The following is a 22,082-nucleotide window of genomic DNA, read 5'->3' as shown; positions in this document are numbered from 1 at the left end:
AGAGTAATGGGGAGACTTGCAGGCCAGTCAAGGGAGAAGAGAAAGCACGCTGGAATTGGGACAAGTCATCATGAAAACAATCCCAAACTTAATTCCCTTGGATGGGACTTCACGTAGTGCTTAGAAGAATTGCCACTTTATCTTTGCAGACACAAGAAGCAAGAACTTGTTCTGCCATTGTGCAGTCACCAATTCCGGTTTTTTCTCTCTCTTTTTTTTTTTTTTTAAGAGTGAGCAAAAGAGGCATCTTTACAGCTCACCATGGAAACTGCTGTTGTGGACAAGGAATGGCTGGTGTGTCCTCGGGGTGTCACTCTCTAGCAGGTGGCCAGAAAGACACCAACCCTGCACCCAGGGTCAGTCTGGATCCAGCTGTGCCCCACTCTGGAACAGCTGGAATCCAGGCTCCCTGGCAGGGTGACCCCTCGGGCACTGACCCTCCAGGATCCCTGTAGAGGGATCCCTGCCTCGGTGCTCACCCAAAACAGACCATCAAAGGAACCGGAGTTGTTTTTTCGGAGAGAAGCGGTTCCAACTGGAGGGCTGCAGTTATCCGTGGCCAAGCTTTCCCATTGTTATTTTACAGTTGCTTGATGTTCTGAAAGATATTTAGAAAAATGACTTTAGCTGTCCTGTGCCAAACTGGGTGAGGGTGAAAAAAAAATGAAATTTGGCAGAGATGTTATTCATTCAGCATGTAGCTTGGATGACGTCCAGTGACTAACACAGGAGTTTTAACTGATCTGGGAGACTAAAAACCATTCACAAATAATTTGATTTAGGGTCACTGTGATTTCTTTTTATAAATAATTTTCATTGAGAAGTATTTTTTTAATTAGGATCGACAGATCCTAATAGCAGCCCTATTGTGTGCGCCGCTCATCATTCCCGTCTTCCTAAATGACTTACACATGTTGTGTGCTGGTTTCTTGTTCCCTGCACACGATGGGGCTTGTTCACGGGGTAACCAACCCCTCACGACAGTGGGTGAGCCGTGCTGAACTCCTCACTCCAAAGGCACGGCTCTGAGGGGGACCCACATGGAAAGCAAAGGAAGCTTTCACCATCCTGTCACACGCTCCGGTTCAGGGGCTGGTCTAAGCCTTTGCACAGCTTCAGACCTCCCCCCACAGCTGTAACTTTGCTCTGGCTCTGAATGATGGCAACAGAGACTTTGCTTTAAGTGCTTTAGTGCTCCAAGTCCCATCACGGTGCAGGAAGTTCTCTGGATCAGAATAGGCTCCCTTTTCCATGGTGGGAGTGCTGGACAAGGATGGGATCGAGGCAAATATCTGACACAACGTGGCAAAAAGGCTAAACTCAGTCACCTCCTAATCCAGCAAATCGCCCAGCTCAGCCTGAATAGATCTGGGAAGACTGCAGGAGAATTCGGACAGAAGAATGACTCGGCGACTCGAATGAATCTTTCTTGGCAACATCCTCCGTGTGTGACAGCCTTTTCTTTGACTTGCACAATAACAATTGCAGCCCAGCCACTTCAGTTACTAATCTTATCTGTTGTTTGAATGGCTCTTAGCTTCCCTCCTGTTGATTATAAATGTTTGTACAAGTTCTTGGAGTCAGCAGAGTTGTTGTTTCGTAGCTGAATAACAGGCTTGGGCTCCAAAGTTGGAGATGCTCGCTGTAATGATCAGATATGTTCTTAAAAGCCCACTGAATTGGATTTCAAAACAAAAGGCCCATTGATCTTAAGCCTGAAATCCCAGCCACAACTCTGAAAAACATTTTCCCTTGTCTTTCTGAGGAACTGAAACTGGAGCGATAAACTACGACTACAACCGTCAAAGAGGGGGGGATTTATCTTATGAGAGGAAAGTACCAAAAGTTGATCTTATTTAGGCTGTCAGAAAGGGCTGAAGGGGATATAATTGCTACTGAGAGACATGTGGAAGGGGAGAAAACATGAGAAAATCTTGTGAAATCCCCAAGCCGAGAGTTGTGTGACTGGGGACGAAAAGATTTCTGATTTTCAGAGCAGAGGTCTGGGATGGGTTTCAGCAGAAGCCACAGAAGCAGCCCGGGGTGCAGCCTGATAACCACATGGAAGACACTGATATGACTGCAACAGGCAGGGAGGGCAGTGTGTGACACAGGAGCTTGCCTTCGGCCACCAGTACCGGGACAAGGCATGAAGAGACTCCCCTGGCTCCTGCACTTATCCATCACCTTGGTCTGTCCTGTTTGGCTCCTCACCTCACCCAGCAGCCATCCCAGGCTTGCCTGGGCCACATCATCTTGTTTTTAGCACTGGGAAGACTCATGCAGGTCCCTGTGGCGCTGTCATGGCCAGACGCCCAGGATGGACTGCTGTGGAAGAGTTCCCATTGAAATTGGGGGAAAAACCACCTTTTTTGCTTTGTTTTCTTTACTTAAATAGCCAAATGCTGTATTCTAGCCAAAGTCAGTCTCAAAACCAGAGTATCAGGTAGTTGCTGTGGCTTCCAACACAGAATGGTGCTGGGCAAGCAGAGACTCACCAACACAGTCCTACCAAAGCACAAATGTCTTCTTCCCGGGATTGCTGGTGTCCACCTGGAGCACATCCTCCCTCGAAACAGTAACACTGGCCTGTGCTGGGATTAAAAAATAACCTCTGCTGCTGGCCAGCATCATCAGCACCAGTGATTCCCACCCCACCCCAGTCAGAGACAGACCAGCCACGTGCTTCCAGGGCTTTCACCAAACACAATTCCTTAGCAGTTATGCATTTCCCAACTCTACCACATGGATAAAGCAGTGATTTATCCATAAGGATACCTGGTGGCATTAGCAAGATAGGCCTCGGTTAAGGCTGTTTAATGCTGTTTGCCTTCACGATAAAAAGAGCAAATCAAGACAAAGGGGTTGCCAGAGCTCCAGCCCACAGCCTGCCATGGATGCAGTGAGGTGATTCCAGCCTGGACATGCAGTTCCTACATCACAGACACCTCAAGAGAGTTTGGGTGGGCTGAAAATCAAAGGCAGCATCTGTGCATCCCAAGCACTCGAGGTTTTCCTGCAGCCAACAGCTCAGCCAGCTCCGAAATAGTCTTTCTTTGGTAACAGGAAACTGCTTCCCTATTTATTTTTTTAATTACCCAAAGAGTTGCTATCACCAAGGCTTTAACCACAGCCATGGGGCAGGGCTGGGGGTTCCTCCCATGATATCTGAGCATCCTCTAAGCCTCAGTTCAATTCCTGTCTCCTCAATAAGGCATAGGAGTGCCAAACATATCCTGTGGGCCACCCCAAAATTCACCTCATTCGTTGTGTAACACTTGCAGGCTGTTTAGGATGCTTGAGGCAAATCAATGCCCTCCACAGAGGGCAGCTGTCCTGGAAGCAGCAGGCAGGGAAGTGACTTTTACCCAAAGCAATTCTGCCACTTTGCTTCCTGACCTGCAGCACCAGGAGAAAACATGCTTACTTGGGCTAGAGCTGGCTTGGGATGGGTGTTTGGAAACAAGGACTATAAGCTAAAGCATCTCCTCCAAAACCCACCTCCAAAGCCCCAAAACCCACCTCCAAAACCTACCTCCAAATCTCCAAAACCCAGCCTCAAACCTCCAAAATCCACCTCCAAAACCTACTTCCAGACCTCCAAAGTCCACCCCCAAACCCCGAAAAAACCCACCTCCAAACCTCCAAGACCCACCTCCAAAACCCACCTCCAAACCTCCAAGACCCACCTCCAAAACCTACCTTCAAACCTCCAAAACCCACCTCCAAATCGGGGATGGGGGGGACGCTCGGCGTGTGTGCCCTTCCTTCCCCCCCCCAATCCCCATCCCCGCTGCGCTCCGGGGGGACTCCCTTTACCCCTCTCCGCTCCGGAGCCCTATTAATTAACTCCATTACCAACTCCCCGAACAAACACACATCCCACCCGCGGAGCCCGGTAATCCCACGGGGGCGGAGGGCTGGACGGTTCCCTCCGAGGAGCACGACCCTGGGGCCGCTGCCGGTGGGGTCGGGAAGGCGGCGATGCCGCGGGATCGGGGTCGGGAAGGCGGCGATGGGATCGGGAAGCGGCGGTGCCGCGGGATCGGGAAGCGGCGGTGCCGCGGGATCGGGAAGCGGCGGTGCCGCGGGATCGGGGTCGGGAAGGCGGCGGTGCCGCTGGCTCGGGGTCGGGAAGGCGGCGATGGGATCGGGAAGCGGCGGTGCCGCGGGATCGAGGTCGGGAAGGCGGCGATGGGATCGGGAAGCGGCGGTGCCGCGGGATCGGGGCAGAGCGGCGCGGCAGCTGCAGTACCCGCGGCGGCCGCGCGGCGGCGCTGGGCGCTGCCGGCGCTCACCGGGGCGGCCGGCGGCGGGGGCCGCTCTCTGCCGCCTTCCCGCGCCCTCTCCTCGCTCCGGCAGATCTCGCGAGAGCGCGGCCGGCTGGTGGCCGCGGGGGCTGTTGCAGCAGCGGCGGCGGCGGCGGCGGCGGCGGGAGGAGGAGGAGGAGGAGGAGGAGGAGGCGGCGGCGGCGGCCGGGGGCGGCCGAGGCGGCGGCGGCGGCAGGAGGCGGCGGCGGCGGCGGCGGGGGGCGGCCGCGCCGGGGCGAGCAGCGGCGGGCGAGGCCCGAGCGGCGGCGGCGGCGGAGCGGCGGCGGCATCATGGCGGACAGAGACAGCGGCAGCGAGCAGGGCGGCGGCGGCGGGGGCGCGGCGGGCGCCGGGGGGCCGGGCGCGGGCGGCGGCGGCCCGGGCGGCGGCGGCGGCGGAGGGGGCCCGGGCGGCGGGCTGCAGCACGAGACGCAGGAGCTGGCCTCCAAGCGGGTGGACATCCAGAACAAGCGCTTCTACCTGGACGTGAAGCAGAACGCCAAGGGCCGCTTCCTCAAGATCGCCGAGGTGGGCGCGGGCGGCAACAAGAGCCGCCTGACCCTCTCCATGTCGGTGGCCGTCGAGTTCCGCGACTACCTGGGCGACTTCATCGAGCACTACGCGCAGCTGGGGCCCAGCCAGCCCCCCGAGCTGGCGCAGGCGGCCGACGAGCCCCGGCGGGCGCTGAAGAGCGAGTTCCTGGTGCGGGAGAACCGCAAGTACTACATGGATCTGAAGGAGAACCAGCGCGGGCGCTTCCTGCGCGTCCGCCAGACCGTGAACCGCGGCCCGGGGCTGGGCTCCACGCAGGGCCAGACCATCGCGCTGCCCGCGCAGGGCCTCATCGAGTTCCGCGACGCCCTGGCCAAGCTCATCGACGACTACGGCGTGGAGGAGGAGCCGGCCGAGCTGCCCGAGGGCACCTCCTTGACTGTGGACAACAAGCGCTTCTTCTTCGACGTGGGCTCCAACAAGTACGGCGTGTTCATGCGGGTGAGCGAGGTGAAGCCCACCTACCGCAACTCCATCACCGTCCCTTACAAGGTCTGGGCCAAGTTCGGCCACACCTTCTGCAAGTACTCGGACGAGATGAAGAAGATCCAGGAGAAGCAGCGGGACAAGCGCGCCGCCGCCGCCGCCTCCGCCCCCGCCGCGGGCGCCGAGCCGCCCCCCGAGGCCGAGGCGGCCGCCGCCGGGCCGCCCGGCGCGCTGCTGCAGGCCGAGGAGCCCGAGGAGGACTGACCGCCCGCCCCCCGGGACGCGGACTGGCCCCGCCGCCGGCGGGAGGGGCGGGCGGGCGGCGGCGGGGCGCGGGGGCGGCGGCCCGGAGCCCCCCCCCCCCAAACCCCCGGCCCGGAGCCCCCCCGGCCGCGCCGCCCGCCCGGCGCCCCCCCCGCCGCCCGGCAACAGCAGCAGCAGCAGCGCCTCAGACCCGCCACCCATCGCTGGATGTTCCTCCACTTTACCCACCGTATCAAACAGTAAGCAGCTGCTAAAAAAAAAAAAAAAAAAAAAAAAAAAATCAAAAAAAAACCCAAACAAAAAAAAACAAACAAACAAAACGAAAACAAACAAACAAAAAAAAAGCGAAAAAAAAAACCAAAAAAGCAAAACACAAAAAAAAAAGAGAGTCAAAAAAAAAAAGTAATAACATTATATATGAACTGTGTTTCCTACTTGATTAAAAATATAAAGAACTGAGTGTTTATTTCCCTAATTAACCGAGAACTTTTGTACACGTTTAAGCTATTATTATTAAAAGTGTTTGCAAAAATGGTCAAGATTATAATATTGCTGAATTATATAAAAAAAAAAAAGTCCTTTTCATGTTGAGCTAACATTTGACTTTAGCACAAAAAAAAAAAAAGAAAAGAGATATTTTAGAACACGTAAAATAATATTTTTAGTTTTTTCTTCTCATTTTGTTACCAAATTTCGAACCTTACATGGAGGTTACTATAGTATATTTGACACCCTATATACCTGTGATTAGAGATGTGTATATATATATGAGGGCTAGGCATGCTGTGTGTCTGAGCTTTGTCTAAATGTTATGCAGAAGTTTGTAGAGTTAAAAGGTACGTAGGTTTAATTCATGCAAGGTAAACAATAAGTGCTCTCTTTTATACAATATGCATTGCATCTGGACCTTAAACATATAAAAATGGTCAGTGAAACTTCTGTGAACATGAAGAAAAATTATTAAAAAAGGCATTTAAATGAAATTTGCTAACTTGTGATTTTTACGTTTGAACCAAAGTTATTCAAATAGTAAAAAAAAAAAAAAAAAAGAAAAGAGGAAAAGAAAAAAAAAAGAGAGAGAGAGAGAGAAAGAGAAAAAAACGAAAAGTAAAAGAATTTCCTCCCGTAATATTTTTTTTCTGCACCTGTTTGGTTTACAACTGAGTAGGCGTATTGTCATTATTGTGTATATGAGATGTACTTGTATTGTTCATAATATATTTTTTTTATTCTGTGTACTTAAAAGTACTTTAACCTGACGTGCAGCGGTTTCCAGTGCACCTGTTTTTGTTTTTTTTTTTGGACAGCAGGTAGCGAGTCTTTCCGTGTGGCCACTGGCACTAGCACTATCCTGAACTCGGGAGAGGTCCGGAGCGATGCTTTGATCCCTGTTAAACTTCCCTAGGCCTGTTAGGAACCAGTGCAGTGTGATCCCACTGAGCCATGGGGGTCGGAGTTTGGTTGGACAGTGAAAGCCAAGCCGGTGTGTGTCCGTAACGGATTTCCATGTAGCTGTGGTGCTAGTTATTACTGGCTACATACCTGGCCGTGCCCTGCCCTCCCCGTCCCAGCTCTGCTCCAAGCCTAGGCTAGGGAGACGCAGATTTGTCAGAACACTAATGTGTCCAGGTGTGTTCTCCAAATTGAAATTGTTTGTAATAATATAATAAGAATAATAATAGACTTTTACAGGTTGTCTTTGTTGTTTTCCGGTTATGTTTTGTTTTTGTTTTTTTTTTTCTTTAAAAAAAAAAAAAGAAAGTTGGTGTGTGCTTTTAATTGACTAACTTCTTGCTGCTGTATAGTAAAATATTAATATATTTTTATCATTAAACTGCTGCATGACTATCATCATTGCGAGTGAAGAGAAAATGTTATAAAAAAAAAGAAGATGCCTTAAACAGTGAAAACAAAAAGTTTTATTATTTTTTTTGTTTGTTTTTTTTTTCTTTTCTTTTCTTTTCTTGGCTGGAATTCAGTAGGAGAGCATTTCAGAGAAACTAGGATCTTGTTCCACTCGGAAGTTTTTTTGGGATGCAATCATTTTGCTGAATGGTCTTGGCAGAGTTAGGGGCCAGGTAGAGCTGAGCTGCTCCTGTGCGAGCAGGAGCTGCCGGCGCTTCTTTACCGAGGGGCAAGGATGGAGTTTTGGAAGGGTGGGGAGAAAACAAAAAAAAAAAAAAAAAAAGCTTGTTTTAAAGAATTTGATTTCCTGCTGTCATTTTATTCCCAGTTGAAATTATAATTCCCTTTTTCTTCTTGTTGTTTTTTTTTTTTTTGAGATGTACTGTAAGTGTCAAAACAAGCTGTTTCCATTGTACCATGCATTATTGCCCTTGAAAGAAGTTTGCTGTTAGTGTTCACAGAAAGTTAAACACGAGACGCTGGTAGCGAGGTGTTTCTGTTTCTTTTTAAACAATCACTGGAAATGTTTAAAATTGCTTTAATGTGCACTTTTCCTATTTCCCAGTAGTGAAATAAGCTTTTTTCGGAGTGCGTAATGTGACATTTGAAATGGTTCTCAATTGCATGTAAACATGTGTCTGATAACCTGCTTCTGATTCGGAGGCTCTGGATGGGCAGTTCCAGCGATTATTGTACTTCAACTGTGATGTGTCGGGACTGCACTCTCCATGCTGCTAGACGTAGTTAGGAATTTAATTGCTTTGGTTTTTTTGCTACTTGATTGATTGTCTCGGTCCCGCTGTTCACTGCCCTCCCCAAAGTTGTCGCGCTGCCGACGGACGCGCTCCGCCGCCCCGTAAGTTCCACGGCGCGTTCCCGGCAATAAGTAGCGGCAGGCGAGGCGAGCCCGGCGGAGTGTCCGTCCGTCCCTCCCGGCTCCGGGAGCACCGCTAAGCGAGGCAGGCTGCTCCCGTGGTCTTCCTCGCCCGCGCCGCCCGGATCCTGCCCAGGATCCGGCTGACCCGAGGAGCGCACGGGCCGCGCGGTTCCAGTCAAACCAGTACAGCCTGGGACAGCCCGCGGGCGGTTCTGTGAACAGTGTCCGAGAACTTGTGGTCAGTTTTTTGTCTCGGTTTTTTTTTTTTTCTGGAATTTCTTCTGCGTGTTTCGTTGGGGTTTTTGTTTTGTTTTCTTTTTTTGGTTCGATTTGGTTTTTTTCCTTCTTTTAACGCACGTTCTGTATGTTCAAGGACTTGATGAATGATAACGAAAGACTAAAATGACTGTAAAGATTCGTGGGATTTTGCTCCTGGTTGTTTTAGTTTTCATTTTTTATTTTCTTTTTTTTTTGTTTCTGCTTTTTTTTTTTTTGTTTTAATTTTTATTTTCCCGGCGGTGCTCGGTACTTTACCAAGGCTCTAATATCTCAGTATTTAAAGCAAAGTACAGAAAACCCTGTTTAATGTTAGAAGAAGAAAGGTATATTTGACCATATGTGTTGTTTTAAAAAAAGACAGTATGCTCAAATGTGCCAAGATACCTAATTCCTGAGAAGTATGCCTTATATTTTCCTTGATGATATGCTTTTAAATGTCTTGTAGAATAGGTCCAAGAGCATGATAAAAGCTACTTTATAATGACTACGTGCAAGAAAACTTGAAATTCATTGCAATACTGACATTATTTTATTTTTAAGTTAAAGGGACACTGTCAAGTAATTTACCATTGAAACAACCACCCTTTAAGTGGTTTAATGGTAACGGAGGAACGTCCTCCGAATTCAAATTCTATTTATTTTTTTTTTGTTAAAAGAGAAAAAAAAAAAGTTAAATTGCTCTGCCTTTGAGAATTTAAATTAAAAAAAAAAAAAAAAAGAAAGAAAGAAAGAAAAAAAAGAAACAGGGCGAGCCGCTGTTGATTCCTGCCTCTTCTTTGCGGTCCCGCGGCTTCCCGGGAGCCGGGGGGACTGTGGCCCGACCCCTCCGGGGGTCCCCTCCGAGGCTGGGGCCGGGCGGGATGCGCGGAGCCGATGCAGGAGCCCGGCCGCGGGATGTCGGGAGCGCCCCGAGCTTCCCGCCGGGCGCACCCCGGACGCGGCGGAGCGCTTTTTTTTTTTTTAATTGGAAAATTTAACTGAAAAAAACCCTAAACAAACAAACGAAAAAAAAAGGAAATAAATACTTGACAGTGTCACTTTTTTTGTGCGTATCCCGCGCAGGGGTTGAAATGTGCTGGGGGTAGCGCTGCCGGGAGAGCGGTTCCCAGCCTGTCCCGGGATGTGGGAAGCGCGGAGGGGCTGCCCGACGGGCAGTGGGTGGATGCGGAGCCCACCCTGAGAGCCAGGCAGAGCTGCTGCCGGGGATTTAACCCCTGCTCAGAGCCGACCGAAAACTTCTTTTTTTTTTTGGTTTGGTTTGGGTTGGGTTTGGTTTTTTTTTGGGAGCAATTACTTTGTTGCCTTTAAAAATAGCACTGTAACCACCTTTTTTTATGATTAGCTGTAGTGTAACCTTTGTCCCTTCAAACTATGCAAGCTATGAAATGTAAATTAGGGATCAGTTAAAGATAGTTGACTATATTCAATCAGATGACATTCATGCACTAACTGGAGTATATACAGATAAAGCTATTAGAGTGACTTGTATGCTAACAGCAAGATATAACATACCTACCTATTCTAAAAAAAAATGACTATTAATATTGTATAACAGGACTGTGGGGGTTGGGAGGGAATGTTATCTCTTATCTTCTTAAAAGGGGATTTAAGATTTTTATAACTGTTTTTTCCATCAAACTTTAATATTTTTGTCAAATTTTTAGGTATTTAATTTGTAAAATAGATTTTACTTTGTACTGGCGTACAGAAAATAGGGGTTGATTTAAACTTTTTTGAAGCCAAGTGATCAAGTACATTTGTAATAAAAAGTCAATGGATCTATATCAGTCGTACTCACTGTTTTCATTTCTTGTACGTTCTAATGCAGTGGCGCTGAATGTCTCCCAAGGAAAAAAAAAATTGGGGAGGGGGGTGGAAGGAGAAGGCAAAAAATGTCAGCGTTGATGCTGCCAATTGATGCGACCTTGCGTGGGCAAGTGGCCCCTGGTCAGTGGAGATTTGGTAGATATGCATTTTTCCTTTAAAAAAAAAAACCACGGTGCACTTTTTCCAGAAGGGTTTATGCAAACCTGACGTTTTTGGCATGTCTGCACTTCATGCTTCCACCTTGGCACCCGAAAACTCTGTAAAGCCCCCCCCTTTGGGAAGCGCCTTTCGCTGGCACTTCAGAAAAAAAGCAAAACCAAGCAAAGCAAAACTCTGATTTCTTCTAAGGCGGTGAACTATGGCACGTGACGTGTTTGCACCCGCACATGTTGTCTCCCTTCCTCAAAGGTCTGCCACTTGCTTTTCTCTAAGTTCAACAGGTCATACTTTTTTTGTTGTTTGTTTTTTTCTTTTTTAAGTAAAATTGCCAAGTGTTTTGGATCGAAGACTTCAGCAGATCCACCGAGTTTGGATCCAACACCTTATTATCCAACACATAATTATTTTTTGGTTGCTTGTTTGCTTTAAACCCAGCCCTCCCCTTCCCCGTCCCCTGGGCATATACCAAATCTGATTGACTTGTCTGTGACAGAAGTTGTGGGAGCCAGCAGGGAGAACAATGACATTAATGTACAAGAATGCTAAAACAGGTTTACATTTCAGGGGGCTCTCGTCAAACACGAAAACTCAAAGTGTAACTAGAACCAACCAATTTCCTCGGTCTTGCTAATCCGACGGGTAGAAAGCGAGTTTCTCTTAGGTGAGCTGGAAAGAAGGCAGGGAAGGCAAATTCTTCCACAGCTGTGCAATTTGCTCCTTCAAAAACCTGCTGCTTCTTACTGGATTGAATGGCTTTTGGAGAGGAAGGGCTCTGCCTGGAGCGCTGGGAGTTTCTCTGTTAAAATCACACTGTCAAGGACTTTTGAAATCCCGATTTACATATTTTGTTTTCTTTCTTTCTTTTTTTTTAACTTTTTTTTCCTTTCCTTTTTGCTGGGCTTACCCAAACTTTCCTTTTATTTTCTTCCTCCCCTCCTTCGTGGGCCGCCTGCTCCTTGTTAACTCAGCTTGCGTAGCTGGAGGGTCGCTGTGCGTGGTGGTGGTTGGACTGCCTGGAAGGGGAGCCCAGTGTAGTTTGAAGTTCTCGTGCTGGGTTTTGTACTTTTTTGCACACTTCATTTCTCTCCATAAAAGTTTTACTCTTCTTGGCTTTCTCCTGTAATGCATGAAGACAGGTGAAGGGCTCTTAATTTTTGGTGGCAGAACAGAGAGGGCTGCACGAAGGGTGTTGTCACAATGTTTTGACAAAACCGACGAGGTAAACAAGCGAAGTTCCATTTTTATTCCTGATTCCTTCTGCTGTTGCCATCTCCTGTGCTGCTTGCAACAATGAAAGAGAGTTTCAGCCCGGAGCTTTTTTCAAGCCTGTGGTTCCTTTTACTCTGCTCGCTTGCACATGATTTAGCTCGTTGGCACCGCGAAATGTGCGTGGGTTGTGAGCGTGGCAAGGAGATACGTATATAGAGTTTAAAGCTAGTTAAGGTTAATTTAAATGGACTTCCAAAATTATAACCTTTGTTAAAAGCCTGTTTTACCCAGAGCCTAATTGTTGGGCCTGAAGTTCATGGCTTTTTGTTTTTTGTTTTTTTTTTGTGAAGTGGAATCTCTTTGTGTTGGGATGGCTGAGGGTGACAGGCCGATGGTTCAGGAAGGATGCTCCTCTCAAGGATGCTCCTCTCATGTGGCAGCTCTGGAAGCTCTGCTGCTGGAGTCGGGCTGCCTGCTCTGCTCCCATCAGATAGGCTGCTTCCCTCCTCCTGCACCGCTCGTGCTAGATGGTCCCAGGTCCGCTCTGGGAGTTCCTCTTAGCCTGCCTATCCTTCTTTTTCACTTTTTATCTTTCCAAAGCATTTCAGTTCCTGACGAGACTGAGTTTTAGCAGCACTGCAGTCTGGGGGAAGGGCAGCTCACACAGGAGTCCAAAATGCAACCTGCTCCTTGTGAAATACAAGTGGGCCACAAGGCTTTACTGGTGATGTGTTGCGTGTTGTTAGTGCAGAGCAGCTGCAGATAACTGAGAGGAATAAAGGCCAAATCATCCATTTTTAGGGGTTCAGAGCGTTACAGCTCCAAAGGCATTCTGGATATTTTACTGCAATTTGGATGGTGTAGAAGTTGCTGCTGGAGGAGTGCATTGGAAGGGAAAGGATGAGTGGGTTTGCTTTGGGCAGGTGTGTTGCTTTGTCATTAACAAAGGTGTTTCCTGAGCTGGCAGACTCAGGGCAGCCACCAAGACAGGTGAAAAGATTTTGTCCGAGGGGGGAAGCTCCCAGCAGTCACAGCAGATGAGGAGTTGTCTGTATGGAGGGTGGGAAAAGGCTTTTGGAGCAAGGCAGGAAGGTTGGGGCTGGCAGAGGTGGACGGCCAAGGTGCACCTGTGCTGCTGTTTGAGTGCCTCAGCATCTGCACGGGTGCTGGGGGTGGGGGTGGCACTTGGAGAAGCCCACAGATCCCAATGGCAGAGCCTCTGGCAAAGCCTTTGCCACGGGGAGCTGAGGGGTGTCGGGCAGCTGGTCCTGGGGAATCTGGGGTAGCTCTGCTGGTCCCACCTCTGCAGTTTTATGTCTGAAGCCAGATGAGTGGTTGTGTGTTTTGGGAAAGTTGGAGAATGCCACTCCTGTCTCTGTAAAAGTAGTAACCAGCTCTGTAGCCCGTTTGAGGCAAAATATCACAGAAGAGAGAGAGTAGAAGTCACACAGCGAGGAATGAGACATGCTTTCACAGAAAAACATCAGCTGGAGATTAAGTGAGAAAAGATAAAGATATAGGATTTCTGGCCCCGCTATCTGTCTTTTGAATGTTGACTGATTAAAACAAGACAGAGTGAATGGCTGGATATCCTCAAACAATGTTTCACTGTCCCTCTGCAGATCGATACTGCTGGTGCTCCTTCTCCTGGAGTGGGGACCTGGTCGGGAGCCTTTTGCTCTGGATGGCACCGTGGCCAGCCAAGATGGAGCCCTGTAGATTTTGGCTGTGTGTGGGTGTTGTCTCATTTTGGGTGACCAGGACTCTGTGCTGGACATCCCCAGGGCCATGGCAGTGTCTGCAGTAGCTCTGCAGCCCATGTCGGGCGGGTGGTTCTGCAGCGAAGTTCTGTTCCTGTGTGACGTAGCTTGGGTTTGTCGTGGAGCACAGGACCTGCTCTGGTTTGGGTTTAACTGAGACAAAAGAGAAGATCTACCAGTGGGTGTAAATTCATCAGACCAAGCTAGAGATTAAAATATCCAAAACACAGATAATGTGACTGTCCAGTCCTGAGCAGGGACTGCTTTGCTCTGGCTGTGCTGACGGCTCTGAAGACATGGCCCCAGGTAAAACAGGAGACTGCCTGGGTGGATGGCCTGGCCACTTCTGCACCTTGTCTTGAGCCTTAGGTTCATGACATGATCCTTTCTGCATCAGCCATCAGCTGGGAGAGCGCTTGGTTTGAGTGGGAATTTGCTGGATGTCCCCAGCAGGGAATTCTGTCTTAATTCAGATGATTCCTTGGCTTTGCTGGTCATCAGTTGGTTTGCTGTTCATCCTGATGTTAGCTTTGCAAAAATAAACATCTTAGCCCTTTCTGAGTCTTAGGCCACGTAGCAGACTGAAGTGCAAAGAGGACTGGCTGTAACACCAGCTGTGGGAGTTTGTGCTGAGCCTCCCGGGCTGTGGTGCTGAAGCATTTTTTTCTTGAAACACTATCTTGAAATATGCAGGAGGCCAAGAAAAAAAAAAGCTTCATTCTTTCTGTCAGAGATCTGAGAGATGAGAGGTGTGGATTTACTTCTGCAGCGAGAAAGGATGGCTAGCAAGACCTTGGAGGGAGGTGGCTGTTGTGGGACCTGTCCTCTGCGTGCCACGGGGATGGCAAGTGCATGTCTTGGAGAGACTTAGACAGCTTTTCTGGGAAAAACCTTATGTTGAAATGTCATCCCAGGCATGATGTTGATTTCTATAGAGAGTTGCTTGTAAAGGTGGCTTGCAAGTTGCATCTGAAGCCCTGTGACCATGTTGACCCCAGTGGGTTTGGATTTGATACTGGACATGGTGCAGAGACTGTGCGACAGCCCCAGTGAGTGAACATCTTGGTGCAAGAGATCACGTGTCACTGATGCACCTCAAGGTGCAGAGGTGGCACTGTCATTCTTGCAGGAAGGTCTGGGAGCCGAGCCTGGGCTCTCAGACATCATCATCATCCCCCTGGACTGATGCAGGGCCCAGCAGTGGCACAGGGGCTCTGCTGTGAGGTGACCCCCACGGGCACGGTTTGAGCTCCTCTGTGGCACCACTGTGCTGATGTGGCCGGTGCTGAGAGGAGGATCTGTATCATACGTGCCTGGGTAGTTTCTGTTGCTGGGAGCTGAGGGTCAGTAAACGAGCAGGGGTGATTTTTCCATTGCTGGTGAATGTCTTGGATGTGCAACTCGGGCCCAAACCGCTGGCTGCCCATCGTGTCTGCAGTGCCCTCCAGCCGGGATATTAGACATTTGGCAGGTTTTGCTCTCACTCTGGGTAGAAAGGCAGGACAGTGGTTGTGCATCGGGCAGGACCTGTCTGTTAGGACATTGGGGAACAGCACTGCCATTTAAGGGTGTCTCTCTCCCCTGGGCTGGGCTTGCTCTAGTGTCTCCCTGGGGAATGTGTTTTATTTCTCTGTGCTCCATCCCAGTTGCAGAGCAGTGCAGTGCAGGCTGATGGCTTTGTTGCCCGCAGTCTCCTGAGATTTGGGACCTGCCTGCGCTTGCCTTTTGCTCGGGCATTCCATATGGGCAGAGGAGCTGAGACCAGCAGCTCCTGGGGGGTGAGTCTGCACTGGCACATCGGCGTCAGCCCATCCAGGCTCCTCAGAACTAATGTGAGGGTCGAGAGGTGAGCACTGGGGTTTCAGGGACCAGCTCCTCTCTCTGTGTCAGTCCAGCAGAAGCAGGTCCACCTGTCTCACTTTTGGGCGAGCTGATCTGTCAATATTTCAAGAAATGCCAGGGCTGGGAATCATGGAGAAAGGATTTTGTGAAATCTGGTATTTAAACCTCCCACTCGAGTGATGCTGAGGAGAGCTGGCAACGTAGCATTGGCTTATCAGGAGCTGTGTGGGCAGGTCAGCTTAAGAATAATGTTGTGTGAGCAGCACCAGAGGTGAAGGAAAGAAGCCAGTGTCTGGTCAGGTACAGCGTTTAAATGGGGTCAGAATTTCTTTTTATTAAAAAGATTGTTTTATTTAAATAATAAATGATAGTAGGATCACCGTTGCCAGGGGCTGCTGAAGGGCAACCAGGCAGGTCTGAGCAAAGTAGGGACTAGAGGCTTTGAATTATTTTCTCTCATTAATAACTCTGAACTAAGCACTGCAAATTCATGCAAAAGTCATCTCTGCTTTCATGCATGCAAACAGTTTGGTTTGTGGATAGGTCTGCTGTGTTCAGAGGCTCATTCCATCTTTAAAAAAAAAAAAAATTGGCTTCTGAGCTGCACCTGTCAATAAAAGTCCTGGAAAATGAGTCCTGGCAGGCTTTTCCAAGGCCGTATGTAACTTATCTTGTCCAATGAAAGTCTCTAATTGGTGGTTTAAAGTAATTAAAAAAAAGAATCCGTTAACGGTCAGTCTATTTTTAGTTTAAAGGTTGGACTTTATATGGTCATAAAGCAAAATTCTTTGCTTAATTATGGGAATTGAAATACATTGGCTTAACTGCACACTAGGAACTGCACACAAGAGTGCAGAGAGGACACGCTTTACCAGTGATTATCTGCTGATAAAATACTACACAGAGCAACAAGTGGAGGCACTCCAGGCTCCAGAAAGCATCCTGAGGCCAAAACTGCTGAGCTGGTGGGGAAGAGATGGCATCAAATCCTCTGCAGATGGTCAGGGTCCATTCCCACCATGGCACTGGCTGCCTTGCCTTGTATTTGTGGAGACTTGGAACTGGACGGGATTAAAGGGACGATTTATAACTAAGGGCTTGGTTGAGGAGTTGGTTTGTGTTCTGGAGATGCCTCCAGAAGCTGGGCAAGCAGCTGTGGGAGGTTTGAATGGCAGAGGATTTGGTGGTGGGACATACAGGCTCCTGATGATGAGGAGATCCATCTCCTCATTCACCTCTTGAGTGGACAAGTAGGTCCTGGAAGGTGTCAGAGTGCTTGGGGCGAGCCTGGGGCTGTCGTTCCTGAAGCTGAGTTACCTGGGAAGCTAAATTTGGGAGCCTGGGAAGAAGATAGAATTTTGGACATGGGGGTACCTCTTCCTGAAGTCTCAGGGTGTGCCTGGGAAAAGGATGTGACGAGCAGGTGAAGTGAAGAGCCACAACTTCACAGCATGTGCTGGTTTTCACTTCAGCCAAGGTGTCCCTTGACTGGTGGCATGGGAAGTGGGCAGGGTTTTGGGAGGATGGACTGAACACAGCGCTGGTGGGAGGCTGAGGCTGTCGGGGCTGTTCTGAGTGGGGTACGTGGAGGTTGAGGGCAGAGTTGTGTGCACAGGAGGGACAACCAGCTGCCAGGCTGTGGGCTGGACTAAGGGATGGGCACCTCTGTGTGGAAACATGAGACAAAAATAGTTGTTGTAGAGTGCTTGGTGGGGAAAAAAAGATCTTGGCACGGCTGGTCTGATTGAAACATGGTGGGGGTGATGAAAATCAATAAGATACTGCATTACCTGCCATCACACTGTACTGAGCAGGTGTGCTGGGCCATAAGGGAAGAACACTACATCTAAAATTTGCTGTAAAATCTGAGAGGAAATTGGAGTAGTGACGACCAAACAGCCACATGTATGTTGGATATAATGACATGGAGGTACTAGGAAGTTTTCTATTCCAGACAAGAAGGAAGTTGTGGATTTCATGGGGCTTGGAAGAAAACTAAGGCTCATGCATCTTCATAAACCTGTAAGAAAAAGTAAATTCTGTTATGACCATGCTATCACAGATTGTTTGGGAAGGAGCTGGGTAGCATTTTGGTGAGCAAACATCTCAATTTACTTAAAGGATCATGTCTTGTAACAGCCTGGTCTACAGTAAGGCTTGCTTTAGGACTAAGACATAAGAACTGGTTCAAGATACAATTACTGTTGAGTTGTTAAGTAGCAGGGACCACAGTACAGGTTCAGTATCCTCAGGAGTAGAAGGCGGTGGACTAAAAAAAATTACTTGTGTTACAAAATATTGCAGGGGAGAAAATCAGAAAATAACATCCTTGGACTTGTCAAGGCAGCCCTGTAGATACCTGGAAAGGTTACAGGCATCCAGGTGAGACAGAACTCTGTCATGAAGGAGCAAAGTAAAACAGTTGTTAAAAATATTTATAAGAAAGGGACTAAGGACAGAAGTCCAGGTCCTGAGGAACAGACTGAAAGAGGCATGGAGTAGGGCAGCTAACCATGATCTGGAAATAAAACAGTTTTGAAGGGGCCTTGCAGAGCAGGGGACCTGGAGGAGTGAATCCTGTCTGGAGGACATCAGAGAGAGGGCTGGGGAGAAAATCTGGGCGTGCAGGACTGAAGACACAGTTCATTTCCTGCACTGGTTCGTGCTGCTGAAGTGACTTCCCCATGTCATTCAGGAGCAAGTTGGAGGGCCTGCCCTCACCCAGTCCCTTTGGGTAGTAAAGATAAGGAGCCTCCCTCTGAAATTCAAGTGTTTGAGGTAGAGATGCTGGAGCAAAGTAGGAAATTCAAGTGGAAGAGCAACAGGTTTTAAAAGAACTTGGGAATGAAACACCAAAGGTACTAGCAAAAATAGGGCTGTTAAAAAACAGCTTAGTATTCTCCATGACTAGATAACATTCTAATGTTGGGTTATTTTTTTTTTAATTAAAGTATTAATGGGGGCACTGGGAATTACAGATTAACACCCCTGAACTCTGGTTTGAGAAGGAGAAGCTGAAATGCTGTAACTCTTCAGTGAGTGAGAGGTGGAAAGCAACACACTTTCTGCAAAGAAAGGGGTTGGACCAGGTGGTCTTTGAGGGTCCCTTCCAACCAAACCATTCTTTGATTCTATGATCAGTCTTGTTTTCTGGGCCATCTACCAGAATCTTTGGACACATTGACAAATAGCAGGAGGTGAAGAATGAACTGATCTTTATTTGAGTGTTTTAAAAGGTTTTTATCAAGTGCTTCCAAGAAGGCATTAAAAATGTGCTTTTAATGAAAAGAGAAATATCACAGAGTCCTTCTTTGGTTGCAGTTGATGTTGATCAATTGTCTAGTCTGGTTGGAGAAGGTGATCAAAGGCCTCCAAGTCTGCATCTTCAGCCTCTGAGCAAATGAGTTTCCTTCCATGGTTTCATTAAACCCAGAGTTGCTGGTTGATTTTCATTAAAGTTTTCTGGTGGACACAACTAGGTCCAGGCTGCAACGTCTGGTTGGGCAAAGGGGAGAAACAAGCCTGGGTAGCATGGGATCTGGATTTGTCCTGTAATGCAACACCCTCAGTTCAAATTCCTGCCCTGAGCTGGACTTGCAGGTCTGCCAGATCCCAGAGCGTGCCTCAGCAGCTGATGCTGTGGGTATGTTCTGTTTAGTTCTGTTTTGACGAAGAAAAATCCTAAAAGGTTTTGGTTTTGATGATGGGCAGAAAGGGAAGGAGCAGGGAGAGAGGCCTGGACAGCATCTTCCAGGTCTTTTCCTTGCAGGAGAGTTGTTGGTGTGTGTTCTCATGCAGACCTGTGTTGCCTCCCTTCCCAAGAGACCCCAGAGGATCCACAGGTAGCTGGTCTCAGCCAGAGCCACCTTTTGTTGCTCTGGCTTAATTTTAGTCTTCTTGAAAGTCTAGAAGCCATGACAGATACCCTGACTTCTCCCACCTTCCCTGTCTCCAGTAGACCAGGGTAGTAGAGAGTGAGTGCTTTGATAAGTTGTTGGAGTTTGCAACAGGAGCAGGTTTACTGCAGGTACCACGAGGCTTTTGGTCAGAGTTCATGTTTAAAGACAAGAACTGGCAGCTGATGGAGCAGAGTGGTTGGGTTATATTGGAGAAGTGACTCCAGCCTGGCCATGGCTGGAAAATTAAGAAGAGCACGATAATGTCTGGCTGTGCTGTGAGCATACAGCAGTGGGGCTGATCCTGGGAAATGTGAGGCAGCAGGCAAGGGGGGGGGGGAAAGCAATTTTTAATGCTCCACCAGTATTGCTAGGCTGTAAGTGAGCTGCAAAATTGAAGAATATCACACTCTGTTAGCAGAGCAAATGAAGTGAAGGTGTGTAGCCTGCCACAGGAATCCTGCCTATCCCAGGTCTGTGAGGCTGTTGAGCTGAGCCTGTACCACAGCTCATTAGACCCCCACGGTGTCCCTGTGCTGTTCTCCCTGGTCATCTCGGGTGGTTGTCACCGGCACAACCTTTGTCCCTACTCTCTAGAAATTCCTTAGATTGCTCACTTCTAGTTAAATTATACCAGCTGACTTTGAAGTACTCAATATAAAACTGTCGTGGTATTGCTTGCATGATAGTTATTTGATGTAAGAAAACAATTTCTCGTGCTCTCTCTTTAGGAATTTGGGCTTCGAGTTTTCAGTGGGGAGTGTTGTACGTGCCCAACTGCACAGGGTCGGGCCCATCTCTGTTTTAAAGCGTTATTTCACATCTGAGATTAGAAAACAAACCAGAAGATCAAGTTGTCACAGGCTCAGATGATCATAGTGACTCGTGCTAAAGGCTCCGTCCTCGTAGAGACCTGCACGGCTGCTTTGTGTAACTGCTGTCAGAGCTCTGGCGTTTTGGTGATAGTGTTTCCTCCTAAATGTTCTGAGTATACTCGCCTTTAAATCCTGTTAGGTACCGATAATTATCTGTTGGTATTCTGTACATTAGCTCTGTACTAGCATTCACGTTGGACTAGGCTTAATATCGTGAGTGTCAAAGATGACTTGAAAAAGGAAAACTTAATTTATACCCTTTTCCTTGTGGTTCTACCCCATGTAGCGGGCGGTTTGTAGAAATACCAGGAGTGCTACAACTGTCTTCCCCCTTTTACTTGCTGTGATTCTCTGCAGGAGAAAATACAGATTTAAATCTATTTTTCCATTCTTTGAGATATTATCATAGTGAGGTCCATGGAAATACCCAGACAAACTGGGCCATCATGCAGAGATAAGGCATCTTTTCCATTTGTTTTTTTTTTTTCTTCTGCTGTCCATTCTCCAACCTTTTTTTTTTTTTTAAACGTAAAACAGTTATTCTCTCATCTGTCCAGTGCAACATCCTCTAGGATATTTGTGGTCTTCCAGAAAAGGTAGACAGGACTGGAATAACTAATGCCAAAAAATTGCCCATGGCAAGGGAGGGAAATTCTTGTTTTCAAGACAAAACCCTATCCAGGCCTTTTTCAGACACCCCTCAGCACACCACAAGGGTATAAATCCCGACTTTTTCTTTTCCAGGTGATCTTTCAGGCCAAGTAGCAGAGGGCAGGGGTTTGCCCTCCCGGCGGGGCTCAGCCCCGGCACAGCCGGGGTTCCGCAGGTCCAAGCCCCCGGCACCAAGCTGGTGAGCTCCATGGGGTTGGCTTTCACCATGTCCTCAATTTGGATCCCCAGGGCAGAAAAATTAGGACTTTCTCAGTTAAAGAAAAAGCCAAAAGTGAAACAAAATCTCTGGAGAGTTGTGTTTCCCCACAGCAGCGACGGCCCCTCAGCACCCGCTTCTGTTCAGCCAGGACCCTCGGGTCAGTCCTGCTGGGTTTTTAGCCATCTTGACCTCATGTTTGCAAATATTATTGGTAATATAATGCTCTATGTACAAATGTCTGTGTGGCTCATGTGTATGTTTCTGTGGTTCAAGTCAGCCACAGACTTCTGGAATTTCATTGTACTTTGGTTAAATGTTGGACTTTTAACTCTTCTACTGTATGGCTTCTTGATTTCTCTTGTCCAATGTGGACCAACTCTATTTTTGGAAATAAATAAGCATGTAAATAAAATGAATGGGTTTATGCCACTTACAAGAAAATGCTTTATTTAAAATATACACTCAGTCTTGTATATTTTATGGTATCTCAGGGAGCAGTGCAGGCTCAGGCCCCAGCAGCCTTAGTGCTGAGATACCATATTATGTACAAATTCACTTCCAAGTGCTTTTGGAAGAAGATTTCCCATCTCCTGAACCAATACCCCGTAGGACCAGCCTGGCGGAGGAGGGAGGGGGGAATCCAGAAACACGTAGTTTAAGGGGAGTAAAGGAAAGAAACAGGACTTTCCTCTCAACACAAGGCTTCTGGTTTGAGGTGTCCGGGTGCCAGGGATGCCATGGGGCGGTTCTGGGCTCCTGCCTGGGAGCACGTGGAGATCAGGAGCACGATGACATCTTTTTTTATTTTTTTTTTATTTTTTATTTTTTTAAAAGAACTTCTCCATATAAACCAATATTTACCAGTAATCCTGTGTTTCTGTTTTTGTTTTTTGGCAGACTTTTACCAGTAAATATCGGTTTATTCCTGAAACCAGAAGCCCTAAACATACCTTTGTTTATAAGGTCAGTTGGCATTTTGTCTCTCTCGTTCCCCACTCCTCCCCCAGTACAACCCAGCAGGTGATTGAAA

General features: G+C 48.1%; 2 protein-coding genes across 5 annotated transcripts in view; both read left to right on the top strand.

The window, feature by feature from the left end:
- The first annotated feature begins 3,738 nt into the window (after positions 1-3,738).
- Positions 3,739-22,082, top strand: part of LOC135422410 (uncharacterized) — a 36,344-nt gene continuing 18,000 nt past the window's right edge. Inside the window, exons 1-2 of one of the 4 annotated variants that reach the window (XM_064671530.1) lie at positions 3,739-3,898; positions 21,950-22,015. The gene's annotated coding sequence lies outside the window, so the exon portion shown is untranslated. Of the gene's footprint in view, positions 3,899-5,818; positions 21,032-21,949; positions 22,016-22,082 lie in introns of those variants that run through there. The other 3 variants (XM_064671529.1, XM_064671528.1, XM_064671527.1) reach the window with 3 other exon arrangements.
- Positions 4,539-5,598, top strand: PURA (purine rich element binding protein A). Its single transcript, XM_064671531.1, has one exon. The coding sequence runs from the start codon at positions 4,602-4,604 to the stop codon at positions 5,550-5,552; it is 951 nt and encodes a 316-aa protein (XP_064527601.1). The 5' UTR covers positions 4,539-4,601; the 3' UTR covers positions 5,553-5,598.

This window comes from Pseudopipra pipra, chromosome 15 (assembly GCF_036250125.1).
Source record: "Pseudopipra pipra isolate bDixPip1 chromosome 15, bDixPip1.hap1, whole genome shotgun sequence".
In the NCBI taxonomy this organism is placed as follows: Eukaryota; Metazoa; Chordata; class Aves; order Passeriformes; family Pipridae; genus Pseudopipra; species Pseudopipra pipra.
The sequence above is the reverse complement of the archived record's forward strand: the minus strand, read 5'-3'. Positions and strand labels throughout refer to the sequence as shown.